The 13,309-nt window shown below is 40.5% G+C and overlaps 1 protein-coding gene across 1 annotated transcript; it reads right to left on the reverse strand.

Annotated features, from left to right (window-relative positions):
- Nucleotides 1–11,968: 11,968 nt before the first annotated feature.
- On the reverse strand, nucleotides 11,969–12,675 carry LOC145116586 (small ribosomal subunit protein uS9). Its single transcript, XM_079052920.1, has one exon. The coding sequence runs from the start codon at nucleotides 12,567–12,569 to the stop codon at nucleotides 12,132–12,134; it is 438 nt and encodes a 145-aa protein (XP_078909046.1). The 5' UTR covers nucleotides 12,570–12,675; the 3' UTR covers nucleotides 11,969–12,131.
- Nucleotides 12,676–13,309: the final 634 nt, after the last annotated feature.

Genomic DNA, 13,309 nt, shown 5'->3' on the forward strand with positions numbered 1-13,309 from the left:
TATAGAAATTTTCAAAAAGAAAATCAATTTTTGTAAAAAGGATCTTGAGGAAAGAAAAGAGTTTTAGAAAAGCGAAAAGAATTTTTAGAAAGAAAAGAACTTTGAAAAGAGAAAAGGGTGTGGTGCATGCAATCAGCCGAGCTCAAGTAAGTACTCCCAAATTACCCATACAAGTTTATGCTATGTTATGATTATCAGCTTTATTAGAACAGCATGCTAGATTAGGACTAAGGATCTAGGAAGAATGCCTTACGTGTCTGTTATATGTGTTCAGCTTTATGAGAACTGCATGCTAGTACAGATTCCTGAGTAGAGGATAGAACAGTTTATTGGGTTATGTGGTTAGTTTTCCATTGTCCGAATGTTGCTTGCTTTGTGCTTTGTGGGACTTCTAGTGATGTGAGTTAGCTAGTAAGTGAATATGCTAAGTCGCATGTGGCACAGGCTGGATAATCTCAGAGTAATGGACTTGGCCCTATTATGCAGCTCTCGTCTGAGTCCAACCGTTCTAGGGACGAGTCTTTTACTCGAAGGATTATCTGATCTCTGTTGCATGTGGCTATATTCATGAGGTAGCTAGTTGACATTAATAGGAAGTCCTTCAGCAGCTGAGGACGGGGTGAGATGGAGATTTTTCCTAGGGCAAGCCTAGGATGAGATTAGCATGAGAATAACAGTAGTAGTAGAAGGAACTTGGTGGGGTCGAGGCAGTTCTTGAGGAAAGTACGGATAGATGTGGAAGGTAGTATGGGCCTGTACTACTAAAAGCAGAGGATCCGTACTCGATTCAAGAAGGGCTGAGATAAAACCAAGGAACTTGTAGTGAGTGTGTGAGATCCCTCGGTAGTAATGAGTATTCTGATGGTAGTTACGGAATGATTGCAGCATGGTGACGCTTCGGGGTAGACCAGTGGGCAGTTCTGGTGCAGGTGAGGGATCAGGCTCAGGTTCAGGAGCCGAGCAGCTCGGGGAGCAGATGCGAGAGTTTATTTCAGCCGAGATTACACGCAGTATTTTGGACCAGACTCCTTTGATCTTCGGTGCAATCAAGGAGGGGATATTGGAGCTTTTGGATAGCCGCCTCGAGGCCTTCCGGGCCGAGATCGTTACGGGTCAGTTAGGGGCTCCTCTGGGGCCCAGTGTTTATGGATCACTAGGATCCCTCGGAAGGGAGGATACCGTTATTAGATCTTGTTATCAGGGATCAGAGGTGGGTCGCGCACCTTGCCTCCAGGAGAGTCCACTGCGGGATTGGATCGTTGTGGAGATTTCGCGAGTCGTACGTGAGGAGTTACCCGACATTATTGAGCGTGTTACTGGCAGGGTAACCGCTAGGTTTCAAGGTCAGACAGCGACTGTGTAGGCCGTTGATGAAGTAGTCGGGGTAACTCGGTAGCAAGAGATTGGGTTATATGTGCACGTAGGAAAGAGAAAGCGGGAACATGGTATGAGTCAACCAACCGAGCAGTTGAGTTCGGTTGTAGCAGGAGTCAAAAACCTAAAGGGTCATGGCAGTTCCACAAAGGACGAAGGGGTACAAACAGATGTTCGTAACAGGTCTAAGTGCGGAAGGTGCGGGTGGAAGGGTCACAAGCGTCAAGAATGCACGTTGGAGGAAGAGTTGTGCCATCGTTGTCATTAGCCTGGACACATCAGAGCGAATTGCCCCCGTATAGGGGTTAAGGTAGCTCTGGTTTCATTGCAGATACTCTAGCAGGGAGGGGTAGTTCAGGCTCCAGCGCCCATGGTTCCGCAGGAAGTCAAGATCGAGCCGCAATAGATCGCTGGTATGTATTCCAAATTCAGCTTTTGTTCATGAATTTATTGTTATGGTACTGCATCAATATTAGTAAGGTTATTTCAGAATTTTGTGGCCTGCTTGTGATTGAGTTATATGCCATCTGGATACTATGGATGTTAGTGTAGTAGTTCGAAGATTTTCCCTTTAGAGCAGGTTCCCAGGATGCAGTCACTGTAGCAAGTGTGTGACTGGGGCTCGGGAGGTGTTCTGTTAGTCTTTCAGAGTGGTTCAGTTTTGGTATTGGTTAGTTTTGGAGCACTAACAGTAGTAAGTATTGGTTGCCAGCCGATCGATCGTTGGATGATAGGAAGGATTAGGAATACTTTCCTCAAGCTGTGGGCTGCAAGAAATTAGCGGCATCAAAGTGGGGGAGAACTACCCGAGTGGTCAGAAGCAGAAGTAAGTGCGTGACTGGTTTGGGTTTCGCATCATTGTTGAGAAGGAAAGCAGCCCAAGTGGCTGTTTGGATGGAGGAGCACGTGAGCGCGGAGTTGGGGAAAACTTCCCGAAGTAGAGTTCGTGTATGCACGATTAGCTGATGACTGGTTGGGAAACCAGGCTAGAGATTTTTCCGTCATAACGGGAGACGGTCGAGTGGTCGTCTTGATTGAGGATTGGATGAGGTGGGAGTTCAGAAAACGTTCCAACATTTGGTTTACGCTTTTCCTTGGCTTTAGGAAGCAGGTTTCAGGAACCAGGTTAGAGCCCCAGTTAAGACTCAAGTGCAGTTGAGTGTTAGGTCGAGTGTGTGTTCGACTCAGTGTGGGAGTGTTGTAAGTCTGCGGGTGTAGCCGTAGCATTCACTAGCATCCAGATAGTGTTAGAGTGTTGTAAGTCTGCGGGTGTAGCCGTAACATTCACTAGCAGCCAGATAGTGTTAGAGTGTTGTAAGTCTGCGGGTGTAGCCGTAGCATTCACTAGCATCCAGATAGGGTTAGGTTGTGTTTGTTTTTTGTCTGCAGATCTGTGTGACCTCTTCTGTCTGAGCCGCGCAGACCACGTGCAGACATTAGCCTTCACAGACTGTTTGTTTTTTTGAAGACTGCAGACCTAAAAATGTCTGCGCGCCCTCTTCTTGGCGCAGATGTGGACCAGAGTCTTCTAACATCTTCAGACATCTTCTAGCCTAAAAAAACATATATATCTTTAGTTTTTTTAAGTTTTTTTTTTAATTTATATTTTTTCCAACTTTATTAATGATAAACAATTTGAAAAAAAATTACAAAAAAAAACGTTCGACGATACAAACATGATATTTTTGACAAATTTATAAATAAAGATTTATTACAATAATAGTCGTTGAAGTTGTTTATATAAATATGAAAAAAAAAAATCATAATATATTCTTATATTTTTTTGCCAAATTTTGTAAAACATTATTTAATACAGTATCGTCACTTTCTCGAGAAAAAATATTTATGGTACGTTTTTAATGGATTTAATTGAAAAAATCGAAGTTTATTTCCATCCATTTATGTATCAAATTCTTTGATCACCAATTATAATGTTTAGTTATAACTTTGCAACCAAAGTTGTTGGTTTTTATCAAATATATACGTTAATTCATACTATTTTTATTTTTATTTTTATTTATATACAATAATACATAAAAGTTGACTAGATTCGTTAATTATTTATAACAAAGTCATAAAAATATTAAAAAAATCACTTTGAAGTTAAAAAAAAATCAGTTTATTTAGATTTCAGTTTATTTTAGTAGCCCGCAAATGTTAGAAAAACAAACAGTCTTCTTTTTTCAGACTGCAGACGTTTGGTCCTCCTCTTTTACTGAAAAGGTCTACAGATGTGGTCTGCAGACTACAGACATTTTGCCTCAGAAAAAACAAACAACACCTTAGAGTGTTGTAAGTCTGCAGGTGTAACCATAGCATTCACTAGCAGCCAGATAGTGTTAGAGTGTTGTAAGTCTGCGGGTGTAGCCGTAACATTCACTAGCAGCCAGATAGTGTTAGAGTTTTGTAAGTCTGCGGGTGTAGCTGTAGCATTCACTAGCAGCCAGATAGTGTTAGAATGTTGTAAGTCTGCGGGTGCAGCCGTAGCATTCATCAAGTTGTCAGATAGCATTAGAGTGTTGTAAACCTACGATGGTTGGCATGGATTTCACTAGGTTGGCAGGTAGAATGGGAGTGATGGCAGATCACGAGGATAACAGTAGTACCCACCAGTTCGGGTGCAGCAGTGAGGGCGTGGCAAATCTACATATTGGTTACAGATTTCTCCAAATGAATTAGGCTTGTTTGAGTCAGTGATGAGACCGTGGGATCACCACTACAGTTATGATATCAAGGAATCAATGGGCCGTTTAAGGTCGTTTGAGATATAAGGCTACCATTGGTCTCGTAGCAGTCACTTTTAGCTTTGGAATTTGTTAATGTCAGGACTCGACGTATGGACCCGATCAGTAGATCACCAGGTCGTTAGAACCACGGTGGAAAGAAAACTTGTGGCGATTGATGATAAAAAGGATTACGCTTGGAAGTCGTGTGGGGCGACTGTGAGATTACTCTTGACTCAGCAACCGAACGGGGCACCCGCATTCCAGATAGGCTGGAAGCAGGGAGGTCCCGGTGGACCTTGGGGAAGCAGCCATGTAGCAACGTGCTGTTCAGGCAGTTCGGTGTTTCAGACAGTTCAGTGTTTCAGTCAGTTCAGTGTTTCAGGCAATTCTGTGTTGTGAGTAGTTTCAGAGTATCATACAGTACTGGTGTCTTAGGATTTCCGGTTCCGACGAAGCAACTGAATGATTTGGAAGTGACTTGTCGCTTGTAGTGGGATTAAATAATCTCAGAGTAGTTGATTTGAACCTGTTGCGCAGCTCTCGTATGAGTCTAACCGTTACAGGGATGAATCTTCTACTTGAAGGATTATCTGAGCCTTCTGTCAAGTACAAGTACTCTACAGCTAGTTATGGACAGGGATTTTGTTTCTGATGATAGCATTGAGATAATCAACAATGGGGAATGTGCATTGGTCAGTTACTCGATGAGGTTTTGGCATGGTAGTTAGGGCATAGGCGGTCTGTCAGGAAGATAGACCATTATGGAACTCAGACCTTGGGAAGGCTATGGTATTTTCGGGTTTGTGGTCGTATTTTTCAGGTCGTCTGGTATATCGGGGATGGTAACAAATGATTTCGAGGACGAAATCTAATTTAAGTGGGGGAGAATTGTAACGCCATGTTCTGAATTGACTCCTAGTCTGAGGCTGTGGCCCGAAGGCCGGTCATCATAAGGATTACGGCTTTTGAAAAGGGTAAGATCTAGGCCATTTTGGGTGCGAGTGATGTATTAGAAGCGATCCGGATGTTCGGTTTGTGTTTTGGAGCCTAGGGGTATTTTGGTAAAATGTTAGTTTGGGCTTTTGTGGAAAATGGACTTTTGTTCGGAAGGTCTTAAGGAAGATATGAGTTGCTAGAAGTGTAGGGCTTCTCGTTACCTTTTCGTGGATATAAGGATCGTTGAAAACGGCTTTATAACGAAGAAGTTATGGTCTTCGGAAGTTTAGTGGTTTCAGGCTTAGCCGAGTACGCTGGGCGTACACAAAGAGAATGTTGGGCGTACTAGTGAAGAAGGCAGTACGCTGGGCGTACTGACCAGGATGGTCGCGAATGTTCTTCGGAGTACGTTGGGCGTACCATATGTACGTTGGGCGTACGCCAATCAGACCTAAACCCTATTTTAGGGTCTTGGACCCTATTTAAGCTCCTTATTTCATAACCTAACCCTAATATCTTCAGCCTCCACCCTCTAAACCCTAGAAAACGACCCTTAGCCCTCATTTGAGTGATTTTGGAGCTTGGATGGCCATTGGAGGAGTATTTTGGTGTTTTTGAAGAAGAAGGTGTTTAGAGAAGGAGCAAGAGATTGAAGAGAGCTTGTAGATCCAGAGGTTTTACATCATTTCCAGCCTATTGAAGGTATAAAGTTCTCATCTTGGTGCTTCTACATCATAGATCTAGGTTCTCATGGATATTGTTCCTTTTTGGTTTCAAGAATGGATTTTTATGGTCCAAATCCGTTTCTGGACTTAGGGTTGCCACCCATGAAGCTATTTGAGTCCCTTGAGCAGTAAAGTTGCAATCTTTAAGGCCCATTTGCATCCATGCAAGAGATCTAGCCATTTCCATGAAGATAGTTGCTATTTTTCCAAGTTGATCTCATTTGGTGGGGTGGAAGCCACCAAGTGATCAACTTTATGGGTTAAGAAAGATTATTGGACTCAGATCTGTAGTTTGGACGTAGTGTCTTAAGGGATTAAGCAGTTTTGGAGAAAGTGACTTAACAGGAGAGTACGCTGGGCGTACAAGCCTGTACGCGCAACGTACAAGCCATTTCAGCAGAACGCGCAGCGTTCACAAGGGTACGCTCAGACAGTGGACCTTATGTTATTGGGCCCTGGGTTGGGCCAAGCCTTGGTCATAGCAGCAGTTGGGCCGTGATGGGCCCTTAGGAGTCTGTTTAGGGCCCAAGGACTAGTTGGGCTTCAGAGGAAAGCCCATTTAAGGAGTTGGGCCCAATTTAGAAAATTGGGCCACTTGGGGATTAATGGGCTTTAATGAGTTTGAAAGGACTAGACAGGATTGGGTCTTGGCCATGGCCCAAATTAGATCAAAAGGGGTAAAACGGTCATTTTGCCCAGCAGGATTCTCAGTTTTGACTAAGTGTTTATGTGGTCATAATAGCCAGGGAGTAGTTGGAGCGGCGGACAAAGTTACCTTGCACGAGTTTTCAGCAACCAGATTGAGAGGTGAGTTTCCTCCTTTAGGAACGGGTCTACGGCCACAATGCCGGCCCGTTTAGATATTAGTAGTTCCGGACTTCGGTCCGATGCCGGGGTGGTCCCGAGAAGTAGTATGTATGCTTGATGTCTTTGTGATTCATGCATGTTGATGTTATGTGCCTTGCGTTCCGGACTTCGGTCCGATGCAGTAGTTATATGTTTATGTTACATGTTTATGCATATGATATGTTCAGTTATTCCGGACTTCGGTCCGATGCAGAGGGCGAGGCCCTAGTTAGTTCCGGACTTCGGTCTGATGCAGAGGGCGAGGCCCTAGTCAGTTCCGGACTTCGGTCCGATGCAGTGGGCATGGCCCAGTATGTGCTATATGTGTTATTGTATGGTATGTGGTAGTATGAGGAGACTCACTAAGCTTTATGCTTACAGTTTTCAGTTTGGGTTTCAGGTATTTCAGTTTTCAAAAGAGGAGTTCGGGAAGATTGCAGTGCACACACCATTTGTTAGTCTGGGATGTTTATACTATGATATATTTTGACATGAGACTTGATACATGACTTATGATTTTTTTAGAGAAGAAGTTATATATGGTTTTTATTATTAAATTAAAACGAAATTTTTAGACTGTATTTTTGGGATGTTACATGCATATTCTTTTGTTTCTCTTTGTGCATTTAATATTGTAGGGGGTGGTGTAAAACCTCTTTCAATTTGATTTCATATTGTTTGTGACCTTTCTCCTCATCAAATAATGTTAAAAGGTGTGGTTCCAGATGAGGAGCCGGATTTTAGGATTTTCTGCTTCAGGGTCGACTGTGCGGCTACCCGGATTCGAGTCGGACGCGTTTTCTATCAAGCAACTTTTGTGTATTTTTTGTTTCTTCGTCTGATGTATCACTACCACTTTCTCCCACGTTTAGTCCTGGGGCTACACTTTTGTTGGCCCCATCTTCTTTTCATAAACACAAACATTCACCCATGTTATGCTCTACTTCAGTTGATTGTCAAATTCTCATTGCAAATGGTATGCACGTTGTTGTTTTATTTCGTATTGTTGTTTGTTTCATGTTTTCCAGGTTTTTTTATAAGGGTTTTTTCTTCATGTGTTTTGCTTTAAGAAGAGTTGGACGAGGCATTCCACTCCATAGCTCGTGCCGAGGACATTATTTATATCGCAAAATGGTAGGAAATACAAATTGTTCGAGGGCTTTCTAGTCTTGTGTGATCGATATCTGTCTGTCAAGGTGAATTTGCGAACCGCCAAGAGTGTTAAATTAGTTAGGGAAGAGATGTTGGGTATGGTTGATAAACAGTACACAGAGTTGTTCGACCGGTGTCATGTTTCTTCGGAAAGATTTGTTGTTTTGGAGAATCATAGATGAGGAGCCCGATTTTAGGATTTTCTGCTTCAGGGTCGACTGTGCGGCTACCCGGATTCGAGTCGGACGCGTTTTCTATCGAGCAACTTTTGTGTATTTTTTGTTTCTTCGTCTGATGTATCACTACCACTTTCTCCCACTTTTAGTCCTGGGGCTACACTTTTGTTGGCCCCATCTTCTTTTCATAAACACAAACATTCACCCATGTTATGCTCTGCTTTAGTTGATTATCAAATTCCCATTGCAAATGGTATGCATGTTGTTGTTTTATTTCGTATTGTTGTTTGTTTCATGTTTTCCAGGTTTTGTTATAAGGGTTTTTTCGTCATGTGTTTTGCTTTAAGAAGAGTTGGACGAGGCATTCCACTCCATAGCTCGTGCCGAGGACATTATTTATATCGCAAAATGGTAGGAAATACAAATTGTTCGAGGGATTTCTAGTCTTGTGTGATCGGTATCTATCTGTCAAGGTGAATTTGTGAACCGCCAAGAGTGTTAAATTAGGTAGGGAAGAGATTTTGGGTAAGGTTGATAAACAGCACACAGAGCTGTTCGACCGGTGTCATGTTTCTTCGGAAAGATTTGTTGTTTTGGAGAATCATAGATCATTGTTAGAGGCTGATTATGAGTCATGTCTACGGGAGAATGAGGTTCTTCATGCTCAGCTTGTTGTGAAGTCCTTATAGGTCTTATCTCCAATTGGTTATGATTTATTTCTTTGTGTAACGGCAAGCATCGCTTGGTGTGAGTGCTTGTAAGTGTAACCATTTTTAGTTTCGCGTTCCTTGGCCTTCAATTGTGTTGGTGTATAGTATGTGGTTGACTTCTATAACTTAATTTTTGGTCCTTGTATGTTGACATCAATTTGACTAAAAGGTTTACTTTCATGCTCATTGTTTTAAGTGCAACGCATGCTTGAATGTTACTTTTGTTAACTATTTAATGTTTGTGCCTAGTGTCAGGAAATCTCCTTATGCTTGTTGGGTTGTTTTCTGCCCTATGTAGGTTATATTGCTTTTGATAAGGTAATGGTATGACTTGCGTCGAGACCATGCTAAATGCTTACCAGGTTGTTGTCGTTTGACCCGTGTAGGTTATACTGTTTTTGATGAGGTGATGGTATAACTTGCGTCGAGACCATACGCAATGTTTGACCCTTATAGGGTATACTGCTTTTAATAATGTGATGTTATGACTTGTGTCGAGACCATGCTAAACGCTTACCGGGTTGTCGTTTGACCCGTGTAGGTTATAGTGTTTTTGATAAGTCAATGGTATGGATTGCATCGAGACCATGCTAAACGCTTATCGGGTTGTTGTTTGACCCATGTAGGTTATAATGTTTTTTATAAGGCAATGGTATGACTTGCGTCAAGACCATGCTAAGCGTTTACCGGGTTGTCGTTTGGACCGTGTAGGTTATAATGCTTTTGATAAGGCAATGGTATGCCTTTCGTCGAGACCATGTTAAACGCTTATTGGGTTGTCGTGTGACCCGTGTAGGTTATAAGTTGCCGTTTTTATTGTACTTTCCTTCTTATACATATAACTTCCTTAGGTTTTTTATGTTCCATGATCTTGGTACAATTTATACGTCCGTTATTTGTAGGATATACGATCCATCCTTATTTGCTTCATAGATTTTGTATGGGCCTTCCCATGTTGGTCTTAACTTCCCTTACGGTTCTTGTCAGCTTGATTACTTTTTCTGAGGACCTTTTCTCCTACTCTAAAGGATCTACATTTGACATGTTGATTATAGTGGTTTTCAGTTTGCTATTTATAATGTTCCTGTCATATGGCCGCTATCTTTCGCCTTTCCATAGATAGTTTTAAGTTTGTCTTCAACCCGTCATTATTATTAGTTTGATAGAAGCTTGTTGTTCACTCGGTAAGGACCATTAATTATAATGGTATTACCACTTCTGAGCCTTTGTACCAAGCTAAAGGGTGTTTATTTCGTTGTCGTTTGTGGTGTTGTCCTATACGCCCATAGGACTATGGCAATTCATCGTCCTTTATTTGCATCTAGCCTTGTTGCTAGGTCGTATACGATTGTTTAATTTATGACTTCTGTTTGACGGTTTGCTTCCGGATGAGCCATGGATGTGAATCTTTGCTTGATTCGTAGATGCTCGCACCAATCTCTGAACGGATTATTAACGAACTGAGTGTCATAATCTGAGATCAGTGTATACGGTACACCAAATCGGCATATGTAGGTCATTGATCATCTTGTACATGTTATCCGAGTATTAACCGAACCAAACCGATTAATACCCAAACCGAACCAGTATTGGTTAATCGGTTCGGTTTTCGGTTCATTCAATTATCTTATTCGGTTTTTAGGTTATTCGCGTTCAGGTCGGTTCAGTTAGCTTCCGACCCGAATAACATATTAGTCTCAAATGAAGTAAAACCATAAAATCATATGAAAAATGTAGGGATGAGCATCGGAACCGGCCCGGAAACCAAACTTTGTGGAAAATAAGAACCGAACTGGACCGCCGGTTCTACCAATTCTGGTTCCAATTCTTGTCAGGTCTTCAATGTTGGAACCAGTCCTCGAGAAATAACAACGTATTTTGAGAAATAAGTAGTACATTGTTAAATGGTGCTGAAACAAGAAAAGTCAGATTTGATATGTTTTCTTGCGGGCTTTGTAAGTCACTCAATTTTAACCAAATCATATAGTTTAAAATTAGCTAAAAAAAACCTAAACAACGTGTAGGAAAAAGAATCAGGTCAATACAACTTAAAATGAGTGAGATATATACATTTTAACAAAAATGTCAAATTACGTTTTAGTACTGAAACAGGAAGAAAAAAAATTTGATTTGATATGCTACCTTGCAGGGTTTGTAACTCATTCAATTTTTAACAGAATTATCAAGCATTTTTATAGTCTAAAACTATCTATAAAACCTAAATAACATGTAGAAAAAAGAATCATTTCAATCTCATTTCAAATGAGAGATATGAACATTTTAAGAAAAATGTCAAATTACGTTTTAGTGCTTAAACAAAAGAAAAAAAAAAGTCTAATTTCATATGCTTTCCTTGCAAGTCTTGTATTATCTACAAGTCTGATAATTATCTACAAGTCCTTGCGAGGGAGATAAGAACATTTTAAGAAAAAAGTCTGATAATTTTAGACTATAAAATCATTCAATTTTTAACCAAATAAAGAGATTTTATAGTCTAAAATTATCTACAAAAACTAAATAACATGTAGGAAAAATAATAATGTCAATCCCACTTCAAATTAGTGAGATATAAACATTTTAAGCCGGTCAAGTTCGATTCCCGGTTTTGGGTCGGTTCCATCTGTTCCCGGTTTAAAAAATCCACAAAAATATCATCCTGGTCCCGAACCGAACGGTTCTATCCGGTTATGATTCCGATACCGGTTCCGGCTAGTTCCCCGGTCCAAATGCTCATCCCTGGAAAAATGTAACTGATTGTTTCATTTCTTTGAGTCGGCCATTAATGAAAAATGTAACCGATACTTTCGTTTCTTTGAGCCAGCCATTACTTTAAATCAATAAATGAACGCATCCTCTGATTGAAAGCCTTGTGACGTTTCTAGAGATATCTTATTGTACGCAACTTAATAATGACTTTAAGCACAATGAGATATTGTGAAAAATGCTTATAAAAGGTGAACCTAATAGTGAAGTAATGTCAAGAAAATTGTGTTAATGAAGTTCAAAATGCAGTAATGAACGAACCGTTTCAACAACAATTAGCAAAATTAACAAGCTTGAAACAAGCAAATGATCCCTAAAGAAAATTAACAAGCTTCTAAAATGTAAAAGTTTTCAAGAGAACACCTATGTATCAACATCAAAACTGTTGATGGCAAATTGTTCATGACAACTGACAAATATCATTTTAAACATATGTGATTGAATAACATATAGAGAAAGGTGAAGCGATAATCGATCACGACTCTAAATATCATCAAATCGTTAGCACAATAGAATGGATGCAAGTAAATTCGATAGAAATAACAGATAAGAAAACACAATTAGGAATGAATGTCTAGAACGGAAAAGATCAAACCAATTCAATCAAAATTTCTAACAGAAGAACATCAATTTCGTGTCTCACGTCTCAACATACTATCAAAAGGCAACATAACAAAAATGAAATATGCTAGAATAGAAATGACATGAATTACTCTGTTTCGATCAACGGTATGACTTCTGAAACCTCGCACGAGCACCACGACCACCAAACTTCTTCGGCTCGCACCTCCTAGGATCAGCAACAAGTAGCGTTCGGTCATATCTCACGAGAATATCCTTTATTTCCTTCTTCTGTTCTTCATCGACAAACTTCTGGTAATAAGCGACGAGCGCTTTAGAGATACTCTGACGAATAGCGTAGATCTGAGAAGTGTGACCTCCACCTTTGACTCGGATCCTCATGTCTACGCCGGCAAATTTGTGACGGCCGAGAAGGAGAATCGGCTCAAACGCCTTGTAACGGAGGATCTCAGGCTGGACGAGCTCGATTGGAACACCATTGATCTTGATTAGACCACGACCAGCCTTGCAGTGTGTGACCGCAACCGCCGTCTTCTTCCGGCCGAAACATTGAACGGAGTTGGGTGGAGCTGCCGCCATTTTTATGCGAAACCCTAATTATAGAGACCGTGGAGTGATCAAATAGACGAAGAAAGCGATCGGTTGGAAAAAATACAGAGCTTATATGGTGCGCGATTAGGGTTTTATAAATCAGATACATTTATTTATGCAGCTGCGGTTTAATGGTTTAAATTGTTAGGCCGGCCCATTTTCAACGTATTTGGTCTAGGCGGCCCGGTTTTAAACGGATATAAAAAAAGAAACAAACTTGTACATTTGTACTACTAAACTGGGTTTTAAGACGTGTTTTGTAAACGATGAAATTTGGGGGTTGTAGTTTTAATTTGTGTGGAACTATTAGGTAAAAATTATTAGGTATAAACAGTAGTAAATTTTTAATAGGTGTGAAAGATTTCAAAAAGTTGTTGCGAATACGACGTTAACTAATTTTTATTTGAAACTATGTAGTGCTAACGATTTACAACGAGATCCTCACAAAACTGACATTAGAAATCAAGTAATATTTTTATAATTATTAATTTTTTTATTGAGTTGCAAAAACAGAATTGTATTGCAGACCATTTGATTTTGTGTCGAAAACCATTAAGGAGTGACATAAAATAATATAAGATTTAACATTTCGAACTTAAGATACGTTTCAGAGTGACGTATTGTACATTTTGGATGATCATCGACTCTGGATTGATACGTCGTATATGAATCATTGATTTTAATGTTTGGAAGCATGAGTGAATCAACGATTATAACACTAGATTACA

The sequence above is a fragment of the Lactuca virosa genome, chromosome 5, assembly GCF_052849685.1.
Source record: "Lactuca virosa cultivar CGN04683 chromosome 5, Lactuca_virosa_CGN04683_v6, whole genome shotgun sequence".
NCBI classification, from domain to species: domain Eukaryota; kingdom Viridiplantae; phylum Streptophyta; class Magnoliopsida; order Asterales; family Asteraceae; genus Lactuca; species Lactuca virosa.